At 41.5% G+C, this 25,682-nt stretch overlaps 2 protein-coding genes and 1 long non-coding RNA gene across 3 annotated transcripts in view; 1 reads left to right on the top strand and 2 right to left on the bottom strand.

Annotated features, from left to right (window-relative positions):
* The window catches only part of xpo4 (exportin 4), an 85,760-nt gene extending 77,152 nt beyond the window's left edge, over nucleotides 1–8,608 (bottom strand). The window contains exon 1 of the mRNA XM_047370085.1: nucleotides 8,223–8,608. Coding sequence (XP_047226041.1) covers nucleotides 8,223–8,315 — 93 coding nt within the window. The 5' untranslated portion in view covers nucleotides 8,316–8,608. The remainder of the gene's footprint in view (nucleotides 1–8,222) is intronic.
* LOC124871088 lies at nucleotides 6,995–8,602 on the top strand. The gene is made up of 2 exons (XR_007038943.1): nucleotides 6,995–7,040; nucleotides 7,464–8,602. It is a non-coding gene; the product is annotated as an uncharacterized LOC124871088 (long non-coding RNA).
* Nucleotides 8,609–9,599: 991 nt separating the features above from the next.
* The window catches only part of lats2 (large tumor suppressor kinase 2), a 32,028-nt gene continuing 15,945 nt past the window's right edge, over nucleotides 9,600–25,682 (bottom strand). The window contains exons 3-9 of the mRNA XM_047370084.1: nucleotides 21,436–21,568; nucleotides 19,701–21,289; nucleotides 18,921–19,148; nucleotides 18,441–18,795; nucleotides 18,008–18,190; nucleotides 17,792–17,898; nucleotides 9,600–16,225 (exon numbers count right to left, since the gene is read on the bottom strand). Coding sequence (XP_047226040.1) covers nucleotides 15,677–16,225; nucleotides 17,792–17,898; nucleotides 18,008–18,190; nucleotides 18,441–18,795; nucleotides 18,921–19,148; nucleotides 19,701–21,289; nucleotides 21,436–21,568 — 3,144 coding nt within the window. The 3' untranslated portion in view covers nucleotides 9,600–15,676. The remainder of the gene's footprint in view (nucleotides 16,226–17,791; nucleotides 17,899–18,007; nucleotides 18,191–18,440; nucleotides 18,796–18,920; nucleotides 19,149–19,700; nucleotides 21,290–21,435; nucleotides 21,569–25,682) is intronic.

The raw sequence follows: 25,682 nt of genomic DNA, 5'->3' as shown, positions 1-25,682 counted from the left end.
GTTTTCACACATGGATGGCCTGTTAAAGGTAATGCCACAGCATTTCAGTCAGACTCAAGTCCAGACTTTGAATAGGCTACTCCACAAACTTCATCTTGATTTGCTGTTTTTTTTCCTCATAGAGAGCAGATTTCATGGTTCCAACAACTACAGCAGCCGCAAACCATTACACTACCAGTGCCATGTTAGTTTTACACCAGAGGTAGAAGGAAACACACACCTTCCAAAAAGCTCCACACTTGCTTCCTCAGTTAGGCTGCGCCATGTCAGGAAAATATTTAATTGTGATACAGTTGCTGAAAATTGCAATGATGATGCTGGTTACGACTAACCCACTTTTACTTGACAGGTTTTGATCATTATACCATGTGAGTACCACCAAGATATACATCAGGTGAGGGCATGAAGGGCAAACATTGAGCAAATACAGATACAGCTCAAATCATTTGAATATCGTGAAAAAGTTCTATATTTTTGTCATTCATTTCAGAAAGTGAAAATAATATATAGATCTATTACTCAGAGTTAAATATTTCAAGCCTCTATTTCTTGTACTTTTGATGATGGCTTACAAATAATGAAAACCCAAAATTCTGTGACCCAGAAAATCAGAATATTATATTACAAAAGAGGATTTTTAAACAGAAATGTCAGGATTCTGTAAAGTACACTACCGGTCAAAAGTTTTAGAACGCTTTTCTCACTTTATGGGTCTCGTTATTTTCATGACTATTTACATGGTAGATTCTCACCAAAGGCAAAAAAAAAATAAAATACAAATGAACACACATGGAATTATGTAGTAAACAAAAAGTGTGAAATAACTGTAAACATTTTTATATTTTAGATTCTTCCACAGTTTGCTCCGATTACTGCTTTGCTCTCTCAGCATCCTCTCCATGAGCTTCATGAGGTGGTCACCTGAAATGGTTTTCCAAAGAGTTTTAAAAGAACTTCCCAGAGGTTCATTGAGAGATGGCCAAAAGTTAACATTTCAATCATCAAGGCAAAGGGCGGGTACTTTAAGGAATCCAAAATATAACATTTAAAGTTATTTTACAATTTTTCATTCGCTACATAATTCCATATGTGTTAATTCACAGTTTTGATGCCTTCAATGAGAATCTACATACATTGTAAATAGTCATAAACATAAAGAAAACCAATAAATGAGAAAGGTGTTCTAAAACTGTTGACTAGAAGTGTGTGTTAATTTCTATGCACTCAAATCTTGGTTGGGCTTCTTTTGCATGAATTACTACATCAGTGTGGCATGACATGGAGGAGATCAGAATATGGTTCTGCTGAGGTGTAATGGATGCCCAGCTTGCTTTGATAGCAGCCTTCAGGTCATCTGCATTGTTGGGTCTGGTGTTTATCATCCTTCTCTTGACAATCCTCCATAGACTCTCTTTGGGGTTCAGATCAGGAGAGTTTGCAGGTCAAACCAGCACAATAACACCATGCTCACTGAACCAGCTTTTGGTTCCTTTGGTAGTGTGGCCAGGAGACAAGTCCTGCTGGAAAATGAAATCAGCATCTCCATAAAGCTTCTCAGCAGAAGGAAGCATGAAGTGCTCTAAAATGTCCTGATAGATGACTGCTTTGACTGTGGACTTCAGAAAACCCAATGGACCAACACCAGCAGATGACCTGGCACCCCAAATCATCACCGACATCTCACTGGACTTGAAGCAACGTGGATTCTGTGCCTCTCCAGTCTTCCTTCAGACTCTGGAACCTTGATTTCCGAATGAAATGCAAACTTTGCTTTAATCTGAAAAGAGGACTTTCGATCACTGAGCAAGAGTCCAGTTTGTCTTCTCCTTAGCTCAGGTGAGACACTTCCAACCTCTTTGCTTCAAGAGTGGCTTGACACGAGGAACGCAACATTTGTAGCTCATGTGTAGGATTCATCTGTGCATAGTAGCTCAATGGGTTAACTTCCACTCAAATGTCTATGTACAGTATTTCACTTTTCCACAGTATTCTAATTTTCTGAATTTAGGGTTTTCGTTATCTGTAAGCCATAATAATCAAAATTACAAGACAAAAATGGCATAAAATATTTCACTGTAATGAATCTATACAAGTTTCACTTTGGAAATGAGTAACAATAAATATTGAACTTTTCACACAATATTCAAACTCTTTGAGCAGCACTTGTGGATTACCAGTATGTTAAGTAGGGAACCCTGACAGTGTAAATATAATATCCAAACAAATATTGCATCCAAGCAATCATTTGTGATTGTGATATTGCATAAACTAATCTTGCAATTCCAACTGGGACTCAAATTATTGAGCAGCTCTAGTCCTCAGTCCACAAACAAAATGTTCTGAAAAGTGTGGGTCGAGCCTTTGCGGGGAACTCTCCCATGTATGGCATTTTTGCCCAGTTTACTCTATGTATTGAATCATAAACACTGAACTTAACTGGGGCACCAAGGGCTGCAGATCTTTAGATGTTTCTGACCTGATCGTTTCTGACCTGGTGCACAAGTGTCAACGATTATTTTCTTCATCCACTATGATGTGTGGCCTTGCCATCTATTTTAGCCTGCTTCATGTTGTCAGACAGGTGTTATACAAGTAATTTCTTATTCAGACAAGTCTGGCAGTGATGGGGCTGTTGTGTGACTAGTGACGTTCAACTCAGCTTTCCAGAAAATAGTTCATCCATGATTTAACAAGGGGAGAGCTCACCATCACATAGGACCAAAATGGACCGAAAAGCTTTTTACCACAATTAAAAGAAATCATTTTAAAACTGCATTTTGTATTTACTCAGATTACCTTTGTCTGATACTAAAATTAGTTTGATGATCTGAAACATCTAAGTGTGACACAACAAAAGGGAAGCTAATAGTTTTTCACAGCACTCTACAGTAGGACTAAAAATTAATTGTGTGTAATCGATTATTGTAATAATCCTCAATTCATTTAGTAAATCGAATAATTGTTAACTGGTACAACCAGACTCTATAACATCCCATCTGCTGAAAGAACAACCCACTCAGAGCAGTAATTAGGCCACAATTGTACAAAAAATAAAATCATATTGCATTTAAGATGAAAAACCTTCTATGTCTGTAAATATGCTCTTTACAGAACTCATGCATAGCTTTAGCTTCACCTGGTTCAAGTTCTGTAAAAAATCTCCTATTAGGCACCTTTTGCTATTGATTATTAATCAGTGAATCAAAAAACTTGTTGACAGATTAATTGAATAGCAAAATAATCGTTAGTTGCAGCCCTATTCTAAAGGTGAAAGGCATATAGATATGCTAGATGGGATGCCGATGAATAAACCGACTCATGTATTTACTTTCTAATGGGATCTTTCAGAAAAACTAAATCTGCAGTTGAGTCAGCACAAGTTCTAACTACAACTGATCATGCAGCTGAAACCCTATCCTACAGAAGGGTTAGACAAAACAGCATGTTCTATAAAAAAGGTTTATTGGAAAACTACCTGCATCAAAAACACCATCACTACCACAGAACGTGATGGTGTGTGGATAACCTAAAGAAGTTTCGCCTCCATCGTTTATAAATGTACAGACATCAGTAACCGTCTGATGGTGATAATTAGGAGACTACAGCTCTGAACACACAATGAATGAACAGTAAGAAAGTGCAACACAAACAGGTTTTTATGGAGGAGAGTCTCCATGATACCGCTCAGCAGGAAAGTCACATTCCAGACCTAATTGCAGTAAAAGCAGCTCTGTGGTTGAAGGCAGCAGAAGGAAGAAAGACCCTTTTATCTGACAAACCACACATAATGTGCCATAATGAGATGGCACACACACACGCGGTTATAAAAACGACTACCAGCAGAAAGATTTGTGGGAGGAGAGGCTAGGATGGGTTGCATTATACAGATTATGCTCAAACTAAGCATGTATGGGGTCTTCTGCTTCACACCCACAAATGAGCACAGACTAAAGTGCGAAAACCTTACTGAACGCCAACAAGGACAATTAATGTTCTCATTTCTTGAAACAATACCAGTAGAGAAATCCTTTTGGCCATTACGTTTTCACTGGACTTGATCTTCGGAGATCAATTCAAGACCCTCCAGTTGGGGTCCCCGACTCCAACTTTAGGAACACCTGGTGCCAGTCTTCAAGAGCTACAGTCCTGCAACCTTTAGATGTATCCCTTCTCCAACCCACCTGAATCAAATAGCTGAATTCCCTCATCAGCATTCAATCATTCGGCTCTGCAGAGGCCTGGTAAGGAGCCGCTCATTACATTTAGAAGTGTTGAAGGAGGGATGCATCTAAACGTTGCAGGATAGTAGCTCTCCAGGTCTAGACTTGGGCACCCCTGCTGTAACAACATCTGACTGGCTGTTGGGGTTAATAATCTCAGGTTTTGGCCTGTTTATTAGTCACATTTCCAAAGCAGGAGAACCAAATGTTAATACAGGAAGCAGATGCTGTGTTCTGAATGAACAGAAAACACAGAGTTTAATCATATCATTAGTGTGTTTCTGGGTACTAGTTCATGCAAATTGACCCGCGAAGGTATTCTGAACAGATTTTGAGAATACGTCTTGAAAGTTGCAAAGGGTTTACGAAAAAGATGCAGCCTTTGTTGATTAGTTTGTTTACTCTACCGCATCCCGCACACCTGGCTACGAGAAGATGTTCGACTGAAGTTGCAGCAAACTCCTGGCAGGTGTGTCGGACCGAGGTTAGATCACATTCACTGCATAAACCAACCGCTCTACAGTTCATTTGGCAGCCCTCCAGTTGGCCTCTGTATGGTACCCCAGTACGACTGCTGTGTTCACATCTACACAAATGAACCGCAAGAAGCGGTGAAACGAACAAGTTTGTTTTAAATGGGGCTGAACACCCTTACTGACCACCCAAAGCACTTTTAGACAACAAGTCTCAAACCTCCTGCATCCGCACTCTGACTCGCACATTAATACACTAATATGTAAACAAGTAGGCAGACTGAGGTCCAGTGGCTTGACCAAGGGTACATCAACACATGGTGGTGTAACTGGAATCCCAGTCCCAAGCTTCCAATTGCGAGATCACAACTTAGCCTCAGCCAGTCTGAAGACCCAGTCAAAAGCTCAGTTTTGTTTCTTTTTCCAATGACAAGTGAATGCACCATACATAACGTTTCAGTGACACTCTTTGGTGCAGTTGTTGTTACTGCGAGAGGAAGACTCAAAGGTATCTATTTTTAATCTCATTAAGGTGTTCAAAAGTCACACGTAGCATGGAGATGTAAGAAGCTCTTTAAAAGGAAACAGTTCAATTAGTCCATGAGAGAGCAAGACTTTCAGCAGGTAACAGGAAGGCTGAATGTTTCGAAAGGCTCATAAAAATCTGATTTAAGGTAAAGATCTACATTGTCTAGAGAATACACATACAGAGACTGCTGTTGTAGCAGGTCGAGGAACTTTTCACAAGTAATCCCCGATTTCTTTTTCCTTGTGGTTTAAATGACTTCATGACTGGTATGACTCGTAGATGTATGTTGATCATCATTGGTTAGAAAGTAACTAAAAAAAGCTCCCAACTGACTCACCGATATTTGCAGTCAGCACAATAATGAAAAGTTAAAAATCAGAATGCACTAATCAGTGATTTTGTGGATGATATCCAAGCACTAATTTTGTAAAGCCCTGGATTTCCAATATTGATTTTATAAGATTTTTCCTTATGAATAAAAAAAAGAATAATAACGAAAATTCACACGTTTTTTCTATTTCTCAATAAAAAAAAATTCCAATAGACTGTAGATCACCAACACTTTTTGTTTTGTGCACCGCATCAAAGGATTTTCAAGTAAATTCAATAAACACCAGCAGAGGCCAACTATCTCTAACTTTGTTTTTTAGAAATCTCAATGATGCTACAACCCCAATTACAATAAAGTTGGGCGTTGTGTAAACCTTAAATGAAAACAGAATATAATCCTGTTCAACCTACTGTATATGCAACTGAATACACTTCAAAGACAAGATATTTATTGTTCAAATTGATAAGCTTTATTGGGGTTTTTTTGTGCAAATATTCAATTATTTTGAATTTGATGCTTACAAAATGTTCCCAAAAGGCTGGGATAGGGACAACAAAAGACTGGAAAAGTTGAGAAATGCTCAAAAAACGCCAGATTGGGTATAAAAGGAGCATTCCCGAAATACTCTGCTTTTCACAAGCAAGAATGGTTTTGGTTCACCACTTTGTGAACTGCGTGAGCAAATAGTCCAACAGTTTAAGAAAGATTTTTCTCAACATACAATTACAAGGTATTTGGGTAATTCATCATTTACGGTCCATAATATTATCAAACATTCAGAGAATCTGGAGAATCTGTGCAGGGGGACGGCTGTGACCAGCGTGCATGAGAGAGACTGACGCCATTAAGACATTCCTCCTACCTCTGATTGGTTGTTTCTGACCGGGATTTCAACAGATTATCTGTCCCATATTCTACTATTAGGACATAGTGACAGTTTAAACAAACATGTATTAAATACATTTTTACAAAAATTACCTACAGCAGCTGCCACCACACAACGTCTTTTTCAGGGACTTACACAACAACTGAGATGAATGGAGCATGGGGGTTTGAACCGACAACCCACCGGTTAAAGGTCGAACCCCTACCATGTGAGCCACACCTCATGAAGCACAAAATATGACACCAGAGACCCTGTACTGCTGAGCAACTGAAGTTGTACATCAAGCAAGAATGGGAAAGTATTCGACCTACAAAGCTTCAACGATTAGGGTCCTACGTTCCCAAGGTTAAACAGGATGTGAAAAGTTAGATACTAGAGTACTTTTCTAGTTGTAACAACTTCTTCAGCAATCAGTGTTGTTGTCAGTCTGGTACCGTGTAGGTTTAGGGAACGGGTCTGCAACTCGTCATCCCTGTTCCAACACACCTGAATCAAATGAAATGGTTAATGACCAGGCCAGTTGCAAAACTTGCTGACAAAGGAGGTAATTTAGCCTTTTGATTCAGGCGTGCTGGAGCAGGGATGCATCCAAGGACTTAAGGTGAAACACTATCACTTCCTGTGTGGTTTTATCTGTATAAATATACTAGAGGTTTTTACTATACATGTAGATTTCCAGTCATAAACAGGGAGACAAATCTGTAATGTTGGTTTATTTCTGAAAATGATCATTTTTATTTTACTAAAAAGTTAGATTTCAATTTTTCCAAAAAGAGAAAAAAATAAATGTTATCGTCCTGTGGAGCCCTTAGAAGAGAAATCGGAATCGGCAGGTCAGAGTTTTATCCATTCGGTGATCGGAAATCAGCTATAAAATGACTGTTGAGCGGATCTCTAGTTTAAAACCTGATTTGATCATTTTATAAACGTTAATTATCCGGTCTTTGGCATGAGATCTGCTGCTGATTTGTGTCTCTCCTCCTGATACAAACATCTGTTTTCTCCTTCTGCATTGGATTTCTAGGATCATTACATATGTGCATCTTGGATGTGTTGACTACACGCTTTAGGTGAGACGCACCTCCCAGATGAATATTTCATGGCAGCTATTGAGCTCACTATACTACTAGGAAGATTGCTCATCTAACGCTTTTATTTTGAACTGCGACGGTTTATTTAAACGAACCCGGTTGCATTAAAACGGGCACGAAGAGGCATCAGCTAGCTCAGCTGCCCAGCATGCCCCGACATGCACATGGTTAGCTACTCGCCCCTAGCCGGGCACCTCTGCCTTATTTACACCAAAGCAGGTTCAGGCTCCTCTGAGGGGACCAGTACAGGTTTAGAGGGAAATTGTGTTTTTAGGAGGGTGAGGAGGCGCGTAAGCCACAGACAGAGAAATGCGAGATGCTCCAACTGTGTCTGGAGTCCACAGAAACTTGATTTAGCGGCAGAGAGAGAGAAGGCGGACCGCTAAAGTTTCGGGGAAACCGAGCAACAGCACAAAGACGGCGGTTGGAATTTAAAGTCAGTAGATGTAGGAAGGACAGGTAGAACCAGCGAGGTATTTTAAGTTGATAAATGTATTTTTTTTTTAACGGGATGGAGCCGAGCGGGGCTCTGCGCCACGCATCGTTCAGACATACCGTCTCTAACCTGAACACATCACCAACAACAACTGGGGCGAAACGAGCCGCCGGTGGCGATTTCTACCCGACAAACTCCACCAGAGACTGGGCTAGCAAGCGTGTTCCGAGCCCGAAGCGGGGACAGTGGTTCTCACCATTAAAACTTTGGCAGCGCTCTCCAGCTGTGTGATCACTTCTGGTGCACCAACCGCCGCCATCATCATCGGCTCTCTCCAATGACGCGCCATGCGCTCTGCATTGTGGGACTGCCCGGCAGGATCCACGGCGTGGAGACTCAGCGAGTTACGTAACCGTGGAAAAGCACTTTCCTGTGGCAGAACTCTGCAAGAACTTTGCGCTCTGGAGCTGGACCACGGCTACGAAAAATGTAAACAATGACTGGGAGAAATATGAGCTGAAAGTGAAGGTTTAATTTTGAAATATACTCAAATTATTGCTCATAATTCCTGTATGTCTTACACAGTGGTTCCGCTTTTGCAAAAAGGGATAAATATAATAAACAACGTAAAATTGACAAACGCCGTCCTAAGAAGTGTTTTCTAACTGCATCAAGCTGGCAGAAATACATTTTTAACTAATCAAAACTGCAGTCAACCGTGAAGCCCCCCCCCCCCATTCATAATATTTTCGATATTGTTTAATAACGACATTAATTTGAATACGATCAGAAAGAAACCAAGATATAATAGATGGCAGAGCAGTGGAATATCTGTTTACTTCAGCTAATACAAGTAAAATGGTTAAAATATGACATGAGGTCATGTCACTGCAGGTGGATAGGGAAATTGGGATTCCCAGGGTGGGTGTGAAAAACATAAACATGCAACTGTCTATGAAACTAATAACTGCAGAAATATTGAGATTTATATTGATCAGACAACATTACACATATGAGCAGGTAATGGGTTTAGTAGTAATCCCCAGAGGGGACTGTTTACAGGTTAGGTTTTATTTACTTTTCATAAAAACAGCCTGTTGAATATTATTGGGCTCTTTTTAATAAGGAATAGAAAAATCTCACTAGCATTTTGCATGCTTCCATTGACATTTTGAGGATTTATCTTTGGTGATGAGCTCCAAGTCTTTGAGGTTAGAAGGTCTCCTTATCATCACCCTAATCTTTAGCTGCCTCTACAAAGTCTCTGATTTAAGTCTGGACTCTGGCTGAGATTAATTTAAACCTATATCTGCCAGGGGTATGAGTTATTTTGGGCTTGCCTGTATAGTTTGTTGTTTTCCTACATGTATACAGCGTTGTAGAGATCTCTTACTGATTTACACCCACAGCAATCCAAGCTCCAAATATTTTTTATTTACTTGAAAGAGCAACATATAAAAATAAAATTTATGACCATGCATTCCTACTCATCTAATAAGTATATTCTTTTGTAAAAGCTGGCAAATGTTATATTTTTAATCATCAAAGCTTTTTTCACATATACATCTAAAATAATTTTGGGGTTAAATGGAGCAACCGTGTCATGTTTCTCTCACATAGAAACCCACTCATGTCCAAGTTGGTTAATTTAATTTATACATACATTTTACACACCAGGACATTGAAAGCATTTTTACAATTTCTCAGTTCATAGATAAATGTAAAAAATGTCAAAATTACAACATGTATAATACTGTGTTTTCATGGTTTTTAACAATAGCACAAAAACCTGGAAAAAAAGAATATGAAAATACCAAAAATATGTATATCTGTATAAATATAAATCTTAAGAGTAACAAGATTGTATCATACACCAAGGAGGGAAAAAACAGAAGCTCCTTAGAGTATAAATACAAACTGAAGGCATACAAAAGTCATAAGGAAAACAGGACAAAAAGTCCATCAAAGATTGTCAGTCATAACTTTGTAACTTCATAAAAAGGAAGCACACATCCAGGAAACACCGCACACTTTGTGGTATTCACTCGTTCTGAAGCTGTTTCTGCCCACACAGAAGGCTGCCCGGCTTACCGTAGACTGGAAATGAAGCTGTCAGAGGACATGTCCTGACTGACTGAAAGGCAAAGTGAGTGGGGGAAAAAATGACAGAGCAGCCCCAGCCTTTGATTCTTAGTAATGATACTACAGCTAAATGGCAAAATGCTGTTTGTGTTTACATGCAGGAAATTAGCATCAGTGCAGTTTAAGCAAGCGTTCAACACATTCATAAAGACAACAGCAATAAACCGGTTGTTTCATATCAAAATAGAGCGACTGTTTAGCCACAAATCTATGGTGTGAAATGAACTGTATAATCAAGCCATATTCAGTCAAATTAAACAAGGTCTGAGTTGCCACCAAGCAAGGGGTCTTGTATGAGATTCCCATGGCATAACCTTGAGTGGAAATACCAGTTTAATGGGATATTCATAGTATCTAAAGCTGGAAAATTAGTTGGGCTATCGGCTCCGGTACCCGAGCCTCAGTCAGCTGCTGTACAGAGAAGTGGTTTGTAGCTTGCCAGCTGTAGTCAACTTGATAAGAGTGATGGGTGGAACTCCTTTAGTTGCCCACCATGACTGCACATATTCTTCACGATAGGGCTCCATGATATAAGCAAATCATGACACTGCAACCCAGATCTTTCTCAAGTCTTTTCCATCATCATGTTCTCCACCACCTCTGTAGGATCGCTAAGATCCAGATCAGGTGTGGGCGCAGAGCACAGTAAAGGTCCACCCAACTGGCCAAATATGTTATTAGTCAGCAAGGTTGGAATGGATGGAACATGAAATGTCATAATGTACCAAAACGTCCCTCCAAGCAGTCCTTTTAACACTGATAATGCCATGACAACTGCCATTTAATATACTTTGTAGCTCTATTTGCCACCAGAATATATTTATAGTCAAATTTGTGTTTCTTGTAAGCTAAGAAAAGGTGTAGTAGACTTCTTTCAGCCACCTGGCTGGCAGTATGCAGCACCATGTGTGGCAGGGACAACACAATGTTACTTTATGTTCAGTAAAGCCAGAAAAAAAATAAGATCCTGCTCACACTATATCTGTACTGTTAACCTGCCCATGCCTGGTTGCAACACTGCAGGGCATCTCTCCTTAAAACAAAATGAAGTCACTGAAAAATAACGTTTACAAAAATACAATCTAGGTGTTTCAATCAGAATTAAATGGGAGAGAAAAGCTAACGACTTCAGTCTGTATAATTCTGCTTACTTTCTCCTTATATTCTAGGATTTCTGCCGGTTGACTTATTAGTTATGGATTAGAATAAGAGGAATGTTTGTTGCATGTAAACACAGAGAAACAGAGCATGCTCTGTCAGACTCCCCACAGCAAGAACAGCGGATATGAAGAGGTCTTCAGAAAACAGGGTAAAAGTAAGGCAGTCTTAAGTTTGTGTTGCTCAGGATAGAAAAAGGCACATTTACACAAAAAAAAAGAAAAAAAAAAAAGAATAGTAATATAAAAATCAAAACATTGTCAAGCAAAACAAACCAAAGCACTTTTTTGTGAGGCATCTTATGCCCACACTTTCCATGAAGCAGGAAACCACTTCAACGTTGTGACTTTCTGAGTATAACCGTGAGAGAAATTCAGAACATTGCATGAACTGTTTGGTTTGAACAGATTTGAAAAGTTCAGCTCAACACAAAGAAAGGCGTTAATGATTTGGTGATTGTCAAACAGCAAAACGATACAAGATGGTGAGGAAGCAGAGCTCCGTGATAAAGATACACAAATAAACACTAACATGTGGCCTTTTTGGATAAATAAAAGAAAACGCATCAATCCATTCGAAAATTTGTATATTAAGCAATTTAAGGATAAAAATAACTCTGAATCCAACCTGCCATACTCATCTTCATCTTCTAAAATGTCTGTTCCATCTTCCTCCCAATCTGAACCTGTCCAGTCCCTCTAGTCTCCTGCAGCCAGGACCAGCCCGGCTGCAGGAGACCGGAAGCCTACCACCAATGTTCAGCAAACTCCTGACATCATCATCACCACATTCGCCTACTTCGCCATGGAGTGGCCACGCTCACTACAACACTCGGTTAGAAAGGCACGCAGCGTGTTACTTTCAGAGCACAAACACACTTTCTTTTAAACTGCAACAAAACAGGACAGATAACACATACTGTAAATAATATTAACCACAATGATAAGCAGCATGTTCTAGCTGATAAAAAGAGAAATATATATGATATTTTGTGTTTAGGAAACAATATACATGTCATTTTGTATTGCACATAGTCACACTGTCACATGTTTAGTTGTTGTAAGGACATGTTGCTTTGTTTTTTCATGACTGCCTCCAAACATATAGAGGAAGCTGGTTAAGATGCAACACAACTGCAGGGCTAATGGTATGCATGTGTCTTTATGTTTTCGTTTTGATTTCTAACTGAAGCCTCATCGTCCTTATAATGATTAGGTATAAGCAGGCTTCTGCTCATAGTAGGCCGTTTCATGACATGTTCTACTTCTTTCATGACAAGAAGGACATTGATGGCAAAGTAAGTTGGTGTAATAATTATCTCACCCAAGCAAAATGTTTTTAAATCTACTAATATAAGCTAGAAATGTACTGAGAAAACACCAGCTGTTGAGAATCAGGTGATTTTCAGCTTGACCTGACCTGCCCGGTGACCAGATAGGTAAAAAGTCAAAAATGGAAAATTTTATGTAAAGTGAACACGTAATAGCTAAGCGCCAACTTCAGTGAGAATGCTGATACTCAGAGATAGCTACTTAAAAAGGAAAGTATTTTCTATGAAATGCTGAGGCATGTCTGTGGTCCATTCAGGCTGCAGGAGAGAGTGATACTTTCAGCAGATACCAGAAAGGTTGAACATTTTACAACGATGTTGTCTGTTTTATCCTTTTAAGCTTTCAACCCAACTAGCTTGGAAAATGCTGGATTTGGAAATATTTGCAGCCTTTTTGGTTACCTGTGTTAACTGCTAAAAATGCTTAAAAATATCACCTCCGTAACCATTTAATCGTTTTAAAATAGTAAACACCTGTTTGTCAGTGACAGCTCTCTCTATCTCTCACACACACTGTGTGATGCTGCCTCTGCTCCCAGTATAAATACGCACTCATGGCAGGAAGGCTAGCAAAAACACTTTGAACATTTCATGTATTAAAGTTTTCAAAAAGCAATCAGAATCACCTAAAATCCAGATTGGCAGGTCAAAGCTTTACAAAAACACAAGATCAGAAACTGGCCACAAAACTCTGATCTGCGTTTGTATATTAGAGTTTTAGTTTGCATCTCAACCCTCATGATCCATAGCATGTTTAGATCCTAACAGGCCTCTGTTCATTGAACCTGGTTGTTTCATAGCACTTTCTAGTTTTTTCCTTTTAAGACAAAAAGTCAAACTTGTCCCAAATAGTCTGGATATAATTTGGCTTGAAACAAATACCAGTGTTTTAGTCCAGATAAAAATCAGCCTTTTTTTTTCTGTTAAATTCAATTCAAAAAAACTAAATATTCATAAATCGCGAAGGGAAATTAATTATTGTTGTAGCTCATAAGCCTAATTAAATTAAACCTAATCCAAAGCCAAGACCAACCTGAGGTTAACCTTGACAAAGTCAGAATAAAGGACAGGAATATGTGTACCAGCTAAGTCTGAAGCAGGAGACTCCCTGAATTAAATTTGGCACAAAATAAGGCAGGTTTATCTACATCAGGTAGATGGTGCAAAATACTCTAAAAAATACTTTTTTTCATTGAATACATTTTCACAATGACTTCTGTGTCAGAGAAATTTCTCTGCACTGATTCTAGTAAGAGACCATGTGTCAAACACAAATACAGACACCTACAGTGCTTTGCAAAAGTATTCATACCTCTTCTTCAAATTGATCATGTTACAAACTTACAGACTTCCATGGATATTATGTTAGTAGTGCATAGCCGTGAAGTTTAAGGTTTTGTTTTGTTATTTTAAAAAAATAAATCTAAAAAGTGTGGTGTGCTATTGAATTTATCTCTTTCTCTCTGGCCGCCTTAAATAAAACCCAGTGCAACCAAATGCTTTTTAGTTATGGACTCCAAAATTTTAGACTTTGGTGAAGACTGGCGACCAGTGAGTCCAGTTTGCAGTTTCCCACAAGCCATTTAGGGGACCCAGCAAACATGTGGAAAATCGTACGCTGGTCAGATGAAAACAAAATAAAATTTCTTGTCTACATGAAAAACTAGTTGAGCACATCACCTGAACGACACAGCATGATGCTGTGGGGACCGTTTCCACTGCAGAGACAGGGAAACTGGTCAAACTTTGGAAGATGGGTACAGATAAATACATGACTACCCCGAAAGAACACCTAAGCTCAAGGTGAAGGCTCATCACATTTAAGCAGAGTTACAATGGAATGGTTTAGATGAGTGGTTCTGAGTCCTGGTCCTCAGGGCCCATTGTCCTTCATGGTTTAGCTGGGTCTCTGCTCCAGCACACCTGATTCAAATGATTGCATGACCTCAGAATACAATGAAGTGCTGCAGAAGCCTGTTAATCAGCCATTTATTTAAGTCAGGTGTGTGGCCGCAGGGAAACTCCTAAAACATGCAGAACAGTGGGTCCTTAGGATTGGAACTGAGAACTGCTGGTAGATCAAAGCACATGTGTTAGAAGGGCCCAGTCAAAGTCCAGAGCTAAGTCCAAATGAGAATCTGTAATAATGCTGGAAAATTAATGTTCTCAGATGCTCTCCATGCAATCTCACTGAGATCTAGCTATTCTGCAGAGAAGGATGGGCAAAAAGTCAGTCTCTAGGTGAGCAAAGCTGGTGGAATTACCCCAAATGACTTGAAGCTGTAACTGTAGCAACAGGTGGATCTATGTGGACTCCATGGGCCTGAATACAAATATGTGCCACACTTTTTAGATGTAGTAAAAAAAAAAAAAAAAAGACTAAAAAAAGCTACGTATTCTTTCCTTTCACTTCACAATCATGTGCTACTTTGTGTGGGGCTATCATATTAAATCCAAATTATACACTGAGGTTTGTGGTTGTCAACATGATAAAATGTGACAAAATTTAAGGTGGATGAATACAAGGCAGGGCACTGTACATCCAAAACAAAGTATGCTTTTTACAAACATAAGTTATACTGAGTAAGCATGGGTGTGCGTGTGAATGAATGTCTTTTTAGCTTATTTTGCAGAAGCTGTGATAGAGGCACAATTAGTACGTAAACTGGTTCCACACTTCACATTGCTGTGTCCCAAACGTGAGTGTAAAGCAGCTCAGGTAGAACAAGAAGTGGGTTTGTTAATCATCCGTAAGACCGAAGGTGGAAGGAATGGGACAAGGAACTGCTGGAAGAACCAGAAGCAGTCCTCACATTGAAAACCAGTCCCCCAAGAATGATAATCAACTCCTGACTGCTTGAGCAGTTTCTGAGTCTGTCGCCTCTTCATTCTTTCTCCACTCACACAGAGTTAGTTTGTTGGTCCCAGATCGGAGGAGATTTGCAGTCAGCCCACAAGGTGGCGATGTGCCTTCCATCCTACTCCTGCAACTGCTTTACACAGACATGTTCAGCCTCTCCACACTAACATACACCTTAAGGAGTGGTGCCAGGTGGGAGCAAACCAGCCACTGTGCAGCTCTAGACATACACCGGCTCACATCCCTCCCCTGCCTCTCCCTCCTCTTCTTCATCTTCCACTTCTTCCTCCTCATCTGTATCCTCCTCCTCTGGGCCCATGCTGGCAGCTCCAGTGATACTTAGACACATGTCAGCCTCGAGGGGTTTTGGGTAGCGGAAGGGGCAGCCGTTGTCGTCAAAGAACCTGCGGAAGGTGAACTCGTAGAAGGCGTGCTCTGGGTGTTTCCCGTGCGGGGAGCAGAGCATGTCCAAGGCTCGGGTGCTGTCTCCACTGTCGCTCCATGCTCCCGGGCCGCCTTCCTCCTCCACTGGGTCAAAGTTGGACGTGTCCATGGGGTGAGCGATCTTTGGCCGATGGGGTGCAAGCTGCTGCCGCAGGTTGCTGGAGAAGTCCACCTCGGAGAAAAAGGGGTGAGCCTTGATCTCTCCGGCGCCGTTGGCGCCCAGGCGCTCCTCTGCAGAGCAGCAGAGACGACCGATGATATCTACAGACTCTGGACTCAGTTTGACCTGCCGTGGCACCTGTAGCGTGCTTTCCCAGTTGATGACCTGTGAAGGCAAAGCACAAAAAAGAAAAAATCAGAACAGTTGTATAAATGTTAACACTTTACTCTCACTGTCATGTAGTATGTGTGGAATGGTACCACAACAAACAGCCTCAGTGAATTTAATTTGAAAATAATTTTAACACGCTCATCCACACATGGTCAAAATTATACATACAGACCCCCCTAATATTGTTGAATGTCATAGCCAATGTTTTTAAGGGCAATCAAAAGCTTTTTAATGGTTTTTGTTGCCATCAAAAAGCTGCTGGCCTAATTCCAGCTTGATATTTGACCACCATTCTTGGTTGATCTTCCTGGCATACAACTATAGTTCACAAGTTTTCAACAGGGTTTAGGTCAGGGTGATTTCAGAAATCACATTAGCCTGCTTTATAACACCAATTTGTTTTCTATTTGGAATCATTGACCTGCTGAAATCCAATATTGTCCACGTTTCAACCAGCTAGTGACGGAGTTGAAGGCAGGACCCTTTTTTATTATTCAATCTACTTTGTGTAATACACCAGTCCCTCAGGCAGTAAAATAGCCACACAGTATAATGCTAAGACCACCATGTTTGACAGCTGGTCCGTGCTTTCGTGTTTTAAAAACCTCACTTTGACTCCTCCAAACATACTTTTGCCATTTTGCTCAAATGGCTCGGTGCTTGTCTCGATTCACCATAAAACCCTTGTCCAGAGGGCATTAGGCTTGTCTGGTGGACATCAGTAATTTCCAATCAATTTGAAGGTGTTAAATTTTTGCGCAGGGGCTCTAGTTTGGTGCATTCTTAGTTTGTGGCATTGATGCTTGTTGCACTATGGACATGGACACTAGAGTTCCAGCATCTTCCATTTTATGATAGGCTTAAGTCTGGGTGGTTCCCAGGTATTATTGGACCTTCCAACTAGTTATCTGAGGTTATGGTTTGGATCAGTTCACTGAAACTTGGACAGGATTAAGTCTTCTAAAAGGACAATGGTTCTAAACACACGTGGAAACTGGTTTTGGATCGGATAAATCAGTTTATGGAATTGCTTTTCCAAAACCAACAAACATTTAAGGACATAAAGGCCAGATCCACCCAAAAAAAGCATTTCTGAAAAGAACAACGGTCAAACAGCCAGCCAACATCATGACAGAAGATTGTTGTCAGCGAGCAACTTGATAAGGGATATTTAGCCTGGAGAACATCAGTAACATATTAAACCTTGTGCTCCGAATTCCTGTTCTTTTAGTTCACTGAAGTGGTTTGTTGTGTTATCATTCCACCATAAAAGAAATGCATCCATATAAACTCAAATTTAATTAAGTGTGTGCAGACGATTTTTTAGCTCCACTTCCTTTCAGATACGTTGTTACGATAATTAAAACAAATTCCCTCTTTGTTTTCAGATCATGGCAATAAGTGTTTCTTTGCAACATTTCTCCTCATCAAATTTAAAGCCACAAAATGAATGTATGGATGGTAAACTTTGGCCCAGATATAAACAGTTTTTCATTTCAGTCTCCGTTGAATATATAAATAGTTAAAAATATAAAAAATGCTTTTTTCTTCTTTGCCGACCTTAATCTGAGTCTCAGTTGGTGTCGGAGCGAGGAAGGGCGGCTGTCCCACCAACATCTCAAAAAGAATCACTCCCACACTCCACCAGTCACACAACTGAGTGTAGCCTGCAAATAAAAAAACACAAACACAAACAAACCAGGACGGTGAAAAAAGGACTCTCTACCTTCTGTCATCAGCAGGCAGTCCAATAATAAACTTCTCATACTCGCCCACCTTTACGCAGCAGGACCTCGGGCGCGATGTAATTTGGCGTTCCAACCAACGAATGAGCCAGGCAGCGCTGGTGCTGCCGGTTGGCGCGCTGCTCCAATGTCATCAGCCGGTCGCCACAGCGACAGTTTGAAACGTCGTCCCAGAAGTCACTGGGCTCCATGCTGTCCTGTCTGATGTGACTTCCTGGAGAAAGAAGAAGGCAAAAGACAGAAGGGTCAGAATTTCTGATATTTACAGACTACTGCACAAGAAGCAAACTTCCTTGGTGTACTTGGGTTTATTATTTGGTACCTAAAGGTCACAGTGGCCCAATAAAGACTTTATTCTAACCATGAGCTTGGGGTTATAGCACATAACATTTAACTCCGCAAATAAAAGACAGTGAGGTGTAATTTGAACACAACTTACAAAAAAAACACAGAAAGTCCCCTACCTTTCTGGTAGTACTTGGAGTTGTGGGTCCAGCGGAAGCCTGTGCACAGCCCAAAGTCAGTCAGCTTGATGTGCCCGTCCAAGTCGATAAGGATGTTGTCTGGCTTGATGTCACGATGGATGAAACCCATCTTGTGGACGCTCTCGATGGCGAGCGTCAACTCGGCCACATAGAAGCGCGCCAGATGTTCAGGGAAGACGCCCATCCTGATGAGCAGGCTCATCATGTCTCCTCCGGGGATATAGTCCATGACGAAATAGAGGCTGTCACGGTCCTGAAAGGAGTAGTAGAGACGCACCACCCACTCGTTGTCTGCCTCAGCCAGGATGTCACGCTCTGCTTTCACATGGGCCACCTGAAAACCAGACAGCTGTTTAAACTGGTTAGCAAAACCACTCATTTGTAGGATCTGAAAAAAAAAAAAACTGGTGTAACAGGGAATAAACCAAATTATTTGCACGGCCACATGCTTTGGATCACCTGGTTGCGGTTGAGGACATCTTTCTTGCGCAATGTTTTCATGGCATAAAGTGCACCAGTGTCAACTTTACGCGTAAGGCACACTTCACCAAAGGCACCGATGCCAAGAGTCTTGATTTTTACAAACATGGACTTGTCCATTTTGGCACGACGTAGCCTGTTGTAGTTGGACTCCTTCTGGTTCAGCATCTTCCTCATCTGCTCCTGCTCTGCTTCTGACAGGCCAGCCTGGGGACAAAAGAACAATTTAAGGTAAGACATTTTGGCAACAGTATCCATATTTTAATACGTTTCAACCCTTGATTTCATTGCATCTTATTTGGATTTTATGTTTAGTCATCATCCTGGTGGAAGGTGAACCTCTAACAGGTTATCTTCCTGGATTGTCTTCTATTTAGCTCCATCCATCTACCCATCAGTTCTGACAAGCTTCTCTGTCCCTGTGGAGAAGAATACAATCACCACAGCATGATGCTGCCACCACCATGTGGGGAATATGTTCTCAGGAAGACTTATAACGTGTCTTATGGCTGTCTTTCAACAATAGTTTCCATCTTGCCAATTTTCCATAAAAGGAAGATGTATGGAGTGAATAACTCCCAGTTGTTGTGTTTACAGGTTCTCCCACCTAAGCTGTGGATCTCTGCAGCTATCCAAGACTATCCAAGGTGCATATTATCATTTAATAGCAAAACCCATGCAGGACCCGCTCTTTTAGAGATTTAATAAATTCTTTAATATTTATTGCTTCACCAGCGTTGTGAGAATGAGTTAACTCACCTTGGACATCTCCTGTTCCAGCTGCAGCCTTCGGTTGAGCTTCTGCTGGTAGGTCTTCATCACGTTCTCAATGTGCTGCTCCATATAAAACTTGAAGGCAAAAGGTGAGTAGGTTTTGATGCGGGACTCTCTTTTTTCCTCATCTCGTCCATTCTTCCTGACAGGCACAGGTGAGGTCTGAATCTGCTTCTTGTCTTTCACTGTTTTTTCTCCCTTGCCCATCTTCGCCTTCTCTTTAACTTGCTGGCTGTCCTTGACCTTTCCGCTCCCTCCACTGCCACTGCGGGTGCCTCTGGCAGCAGGGTTGTTGAGATCTGGACCGCCAGCTCCGGCTCCTTCCAGAACCCCTTGATCCCCCGGTGTTCCAGGCATGAGCAGATTCTTTGGGTAAGGTGGAGGAGGGCACCGTGGCTCCTGAGCAGGCTCTAATGGGTAAGTCTCCTCCGGCATATAGGGTAGGGGTTCTGCTGCATCTTGCGCCTGAGCCGTCATCCAACCAGGATGACACGGACCCACTGCGGTTTTGGGCTCTGGCCTCATCACACGGATACTCTTGACTGGTTGTTGGATGGGTGGGGATGTTACAGCTGTAATGGTGTTAGGAGGGCCCAATGACGACTCCTGCTTCCCAGCAGTAGGAGGTGCAGCCATTGCCGGTCTCACACTGTTTGGAGCAGCAGAACGACTGTTGAAGGAATTTGTTCTGCTGGGCACACGTACTTCCCCCCTAAATGGGCCCTGGGGCTGTGGCTGCCTGGCTGCTGGGGTTCCTTCAGTACCTGGAGGGCCAGCCCAGTGGTGTTCATACAGGTCCAGGTTGAGACTGGCCCTGGAGGGTGTCATCAAACCTTGAGGCAAGTCTGAGAACTCAGGACCCATGGATGGCACACCGCCTGGGGAACGGGACATCATGTGGACCTGGTGGGATGTGGGGCTAGCCTGGCGGGGGTGAGAGTGAGAGGAAAGGTACAGGTTCGCTGGGTATCCTCCTCCCCCTGACCCATTCTGAGCCATTGCCCCTTTTCCCTGCATGTTGATATAGTTGTCAGGGGGTCCCATAGGGGGTGGTTGCATCTTGTTCTGGAAAGAGGGGGTCCTCTTGACCCCATAGCCTGCTGGTTCCAGCATGTGCTGCCTGGCATGTCCATAGTCGTAATGTGGGCCTGGGACAGATCCCCCTGGGGGTTGCGGCTGAAGCTGCAATGGCTGCCCAGGGACATTGTAGCTCATCATGGGCCCATGAGGCTCCATGCTGCCGGGATAACCCTTCTGCGGAGCACCCGGTGGGTACATGGCGCTCCCAGGGTTGCTTTGGGTAGACATCACCGGTGGATAGCTGCCCATACTGGGAGGACGTCCCATTGGATTTCCCATTGCAGGGCCCTGTGCTGCACCAGAGGGAGCCATCATGTAGTTCATAACAGGTGGAGCGCCCATGTAGGCTCTAGTCATGTCACTCTCAGAGCCATATCCTGCAGCCCCATCGTACATTGGAGCCCCCATCTGATGATATGGAGGCATGGCACCTGCTTCACCTGAAGCCTCCAACGAAGGGCGGTGGTCCATGGTGTTTGGCATGCCAGCTTTTCCTTTAACAGCAAAGAAACGTCACTCGTTATATTAAACAATCAATCCTGATTAACAGTATTAATAGTGACCCTATCAGCAAATACACCAAGTCATCAGACGTAGTGAAAAGAAACATCAACTGGTCATAGTATTGTGGTATTCATACCGGGTGAAGTCTGTTTAATGACACGAACAATGAGCTCATTGCGAGGGTCAAGGTAACCCATTTTACTGATGTACTCTAATGCGGCTTCAATATTCCTGCTTCCAGTTTGCTTCAGCGCCCGTACTGCCATTTCCTGTAAAACACACATAAAAAACTAATTATGACGGAGATATATTCCAAACCGTTCCATTTAACATATAATCCGTAATGCTCGGTTCCTACAAAGTTTCAATGCTAAAATTCAATGTTTCCAGAATCAGATTTTTCTGGACATTTAAATCCAATGCATTTACATAGTTCAACTTTTTTTTTACCAGAGCGCTTAAAGGCTGTTTTACTGACATTTTTTAGTATATGGACAAATGTGGCTCAGCACCATTTCAATATCAGCAACACTTGTAGATGTGAGTCTACCCTATCCTCTTTTCATATTTTAAAATTTATTTTTAGTTTACTGCTTTGCATTTCAGAATTGTAGTACACCAGATTTTTGATGATTTCAATATTGACCAGAAACAGCAGTGGTTGTCGTTTTTTTTTTTTTTACTTAACTGCAAATCAAAATAAACATTATATGCATGACAACAAAAGATGCTCCTTAGCAAATGAGTTAAGGGTTTCTGCTTTAAACGTTTTCATGTGTAAAATGCTGTCCTGTGCATGCTATTTACAATGAGGAATCATTTTCTGACCCAACATGCCATTTCTCCTCAGGCAGACTGCCAGTCTGCAATCTGGATTTTCCAGATGAAACAATCTCTTTAAATGTTGGGGATGGGGAGTAACGGCACAGTGAGGCTTTCATGTCTCTTTAACAACAGTAAACACACAGAGAAGCAAAGTGCCAGACAGCAAGAAATGTGTGACCACACCCAAGTGAGGAAAACCCCTCAAATGGCATATGATCTCACTGCGGCCACATTTCAATAAAGCTCTCTTGCTTGGATCTGTGACTAAAAATGCTCAGGTGCCCCTGCTGGCCACAGTCAGGAACAGCAGCTGCTCCTCTAAAATGACATGAAACACCCCAGCATTCACACAGAATAAATACATAATTATTAGATACCTTAGAAATATGCCTAAATATATTTTTTCTATTGTAAAAGAGCAGAAAGGGAAGGATATCTAGGAACAGAAAATGTCCTTTTCTTGTCCTGTATATATAATGCCGGGAGACAAATCTTAGCCGAGGAATCATTTTCTGACCCAACATGCCATTTCTCCTCAGGCAGACTGCCAGTCTGCAATCAGTAGGAAACTAAATCAAATAAAGATTGTTTAAAAGCAGACTCATGTAGCGGTTGTAGGCATAGTCAGCTCAGAAAGCCAGGAAATGCCAAGGCCATGCTCTTTCTGTGCCTTCTGTGTGTGCAGGCCCATGATTGTGTCAGTATACTGCCTGACTCTAGTATAACGTCCTCTCCCACGCTGGCATACACCTTTATATCTTAAAGCCCAACACTTGCCATACTCATTCAGTAGTGTTTATACTCTGGTTCCTGTGTGTACACGCATGTGTGTGTTCGCTGCATTCCTGCGCGGCCCGAGGAGAGCGTTGGCTGCCAGAGACGCCCTGAGCCGTCACATTTTGTCCTTTCTTCCTGTGTCTTAACCCTGCTCTTGCTGACCATCTGTTTCAAAAGGTTAAACAGACCAACCAAGAGTACAATTTTAGGAGTTTTTAGAAATTCTGTCATTGAAATTAGAGCATGAGGAAAATCAAAAGTTTAAATAGCTTCTTTAAAAGCCTGAGATGGGAGCAGGAAGAGGGAGGAATACTGAGTTGCTGTGTTGATGAGCGTTCTCAGTTAGAGGAGCCATGTTCATTTAACCACCTTTAGGGATAGCCACGATGCTAAAAGTTTTTACTGGATCCCCGTACTAAAAAAAATACTCAATACCATCTTTAATCCTGCAGAACCTTTTTTAGGATATACAGGTCCTTCTCAAAATATTAGCATATTGTGATAAAGTTGATTATTTTCCATAATGTCATGATGAAAATTTTACATTCATATATTTTAGATTCATTGCACACTAACTGAAATATTTCAGGTCTTTTATTGTCTTAATACGGATGATTTTGGCATACAGCTCATGAAAACCCAAAATTCCTATCTCACAAAATTAGCATATTTAATCCGACCAATAAAAGAAAAGTGTTTTTAATACAAAAAACATCAACCTTCAAATAATCATGTACAGTTATGCACTCAATACTTGGTCGGGAATCCTTTTGCAGAATTGACTGCTTCAATGCGGCGTGGCATGGAGGCAATCAGCCTGTGGCACTGCTGAGGTCTTATGGAGACCCAGGATGCTTCGATAGCGGCCTTTAGCTCATCCAGAGTGTTGGGTCTTGAGTCTCTCAACGTTCTCTTCACAATATCCCACAGATTCTCTATGGGGTTCAGGTCAGGAGAGTTGGCAGGCCAATTGAGCACAGTGATACCATGGTCAGTAAACCATTTACCAGTGGTTTTGGCACTGTGAGCAGGTGCCAGGTCGTGCTGAAAAATGAAATCTTCATCTCCATAAAGCTTTTCAGCAGATGGAAGCATGAAGTGCTCCAACATCTCCTGATAGCTAGCTGCATTGACCCTGCCCTTGATAAAACACAGTGGACCAACACCAGCAGCTGACACGGCACCCCAGACCATCACTGACTGTGGGTACTTGACACTGGACTTCTGGCATTTTGGCATTTCCTTCTCCCCAGTCTTCCTCCAGACTCTGGCACCTTGATTTCTGAATGACATGCAGAATTTGCTTTCATCCGAAAAAAGTACTTTGGACCACTGAGCAACAGTCCAGTGCTGCTTCTCTGTAGCCCAGGTCAGGCGCTTCTGCCACTGTTTCTGGTTCAAAAGTGGCTTGACCTGGGGAATGCGGCACCTGTAGCCCATTTCCTGCACACGCCTGTGCACGGTGGCTCTGGATGTTTCTACTCCAGACTCAGTCCACTGCTTCCGCAGGTCCCCCAAGGTCTGGAATCGGCCCTTCTCCACAATCTTCCTCAGGGTCCGGTCACCTCTTCTTGTTGTGCAGCGTTTTCTGCCACACTTTTTCCTTCCCACAGACTTCCCACTGAGGTGCCTTGATACAGCACTCTGGGAACAGCCTATTCGTTCAGAAATGTCTTTCTGTGTCTTACCCTCTTGCTTGAGGGTGTCAATAGTGGCCTTCTGGACAGCAGTCAGGTCGGCAGTCTTACCCATGATTGGGGTTTTGAGTGATGAACCAGGCTGGGAGTTTTAAAGGCCTCAGGAATCTTTTGCAGGTGTTTAGAGTTAACTCGTTGATTCAGATGATTAGGTTCATAGCTCGTTTAGAGACCCTTTTAATTATATGCTAATTTTGTGAGATAGGAATTTTGGGTTTTCATGAGCTGTATGCCAAAATTATCTGTATTAAGACAATAAAAGACCTGAAATATTTCAGTTAGTGTGCAATGAATCTAAAATATATGAATGTTAAATTTTCATTATGACATTATGGAAAATAATGAACTTTATCACAATATGCTAATATTTTGAGAAGGACCTGTAAAGGTCCTTATAACAAAGTTCAGAAAAATACAAATTAACTGAATGAGTATATTTTAATGTTGTTAATAAGTGCAATAAAAGTGTTGTTTACCTGTATAACAAAGGTAACACGAACAAGTAACTGAAAATGAGGTTTCTTAATAGTTTAATTATGGATCTGGTCAGTGTCTGTTTCTTTCAACTTTGCATCATGTTGTCTTTGCTGACCAAGAAGCAGGGGACCTATTTTCCACAGAGGCAAGTCAGCTGTTCATTCAGACCTCTACAACAGACAGAGAGAGACTTCAGCGGGAGCTTGGGAAAGTTTTAGGAATTACCAAAGGAACAACCTGACCCGGAACAAACTTCAGTAGATATTTTCTTCTTAAGAGCCTGGAATCAGAAACAGTCCACAAAGCTCTTACTGTATCTCTACCAACTACTACCAATTGCTGTAGATTTGGAAACAAAATGTTCTTTTAATCTTGCCAGACTGTTTAGACAGTCTTTAGAGTTGATCTAAGATCAATTACAAGTTTCAGAATGCTTTTGTTACAGGTGCGATAGTGACAATATCATTGATCAATATAGATGCCTTGATGGAAGGGCTAACTGTCTGGTGCCTTATGAAGATGAAGAACATCACAGATGCTGGGTTTGAAACATTAGCCCTAAGCTCTATGGATAGTCGAAAGAAACTCTGAGTGGGACTGGCCAGAC

The sequence above is a fragment of the Girardinichthys multiradiatus genome, chromosome 7 (assembly GCF_021462225.1).
Source record: "Girardinichthys multiradiatus isolate DD_20200921_A chromosome 7, DD_fGirMul_XY1, whole genome shotgun sequence".
NCBI lineage: Eukaryota > Metazoa > Chordata > Actinopteri > Cyprinodontiformes > Goodeidae > Girardinichthys > Girardinichthys multiradiatus.
The sequence above is the reverse complement of the archived record's forward strand: the minus strand, read 5'-3'. Positions and strand labels throughout refer to the sequence as shown.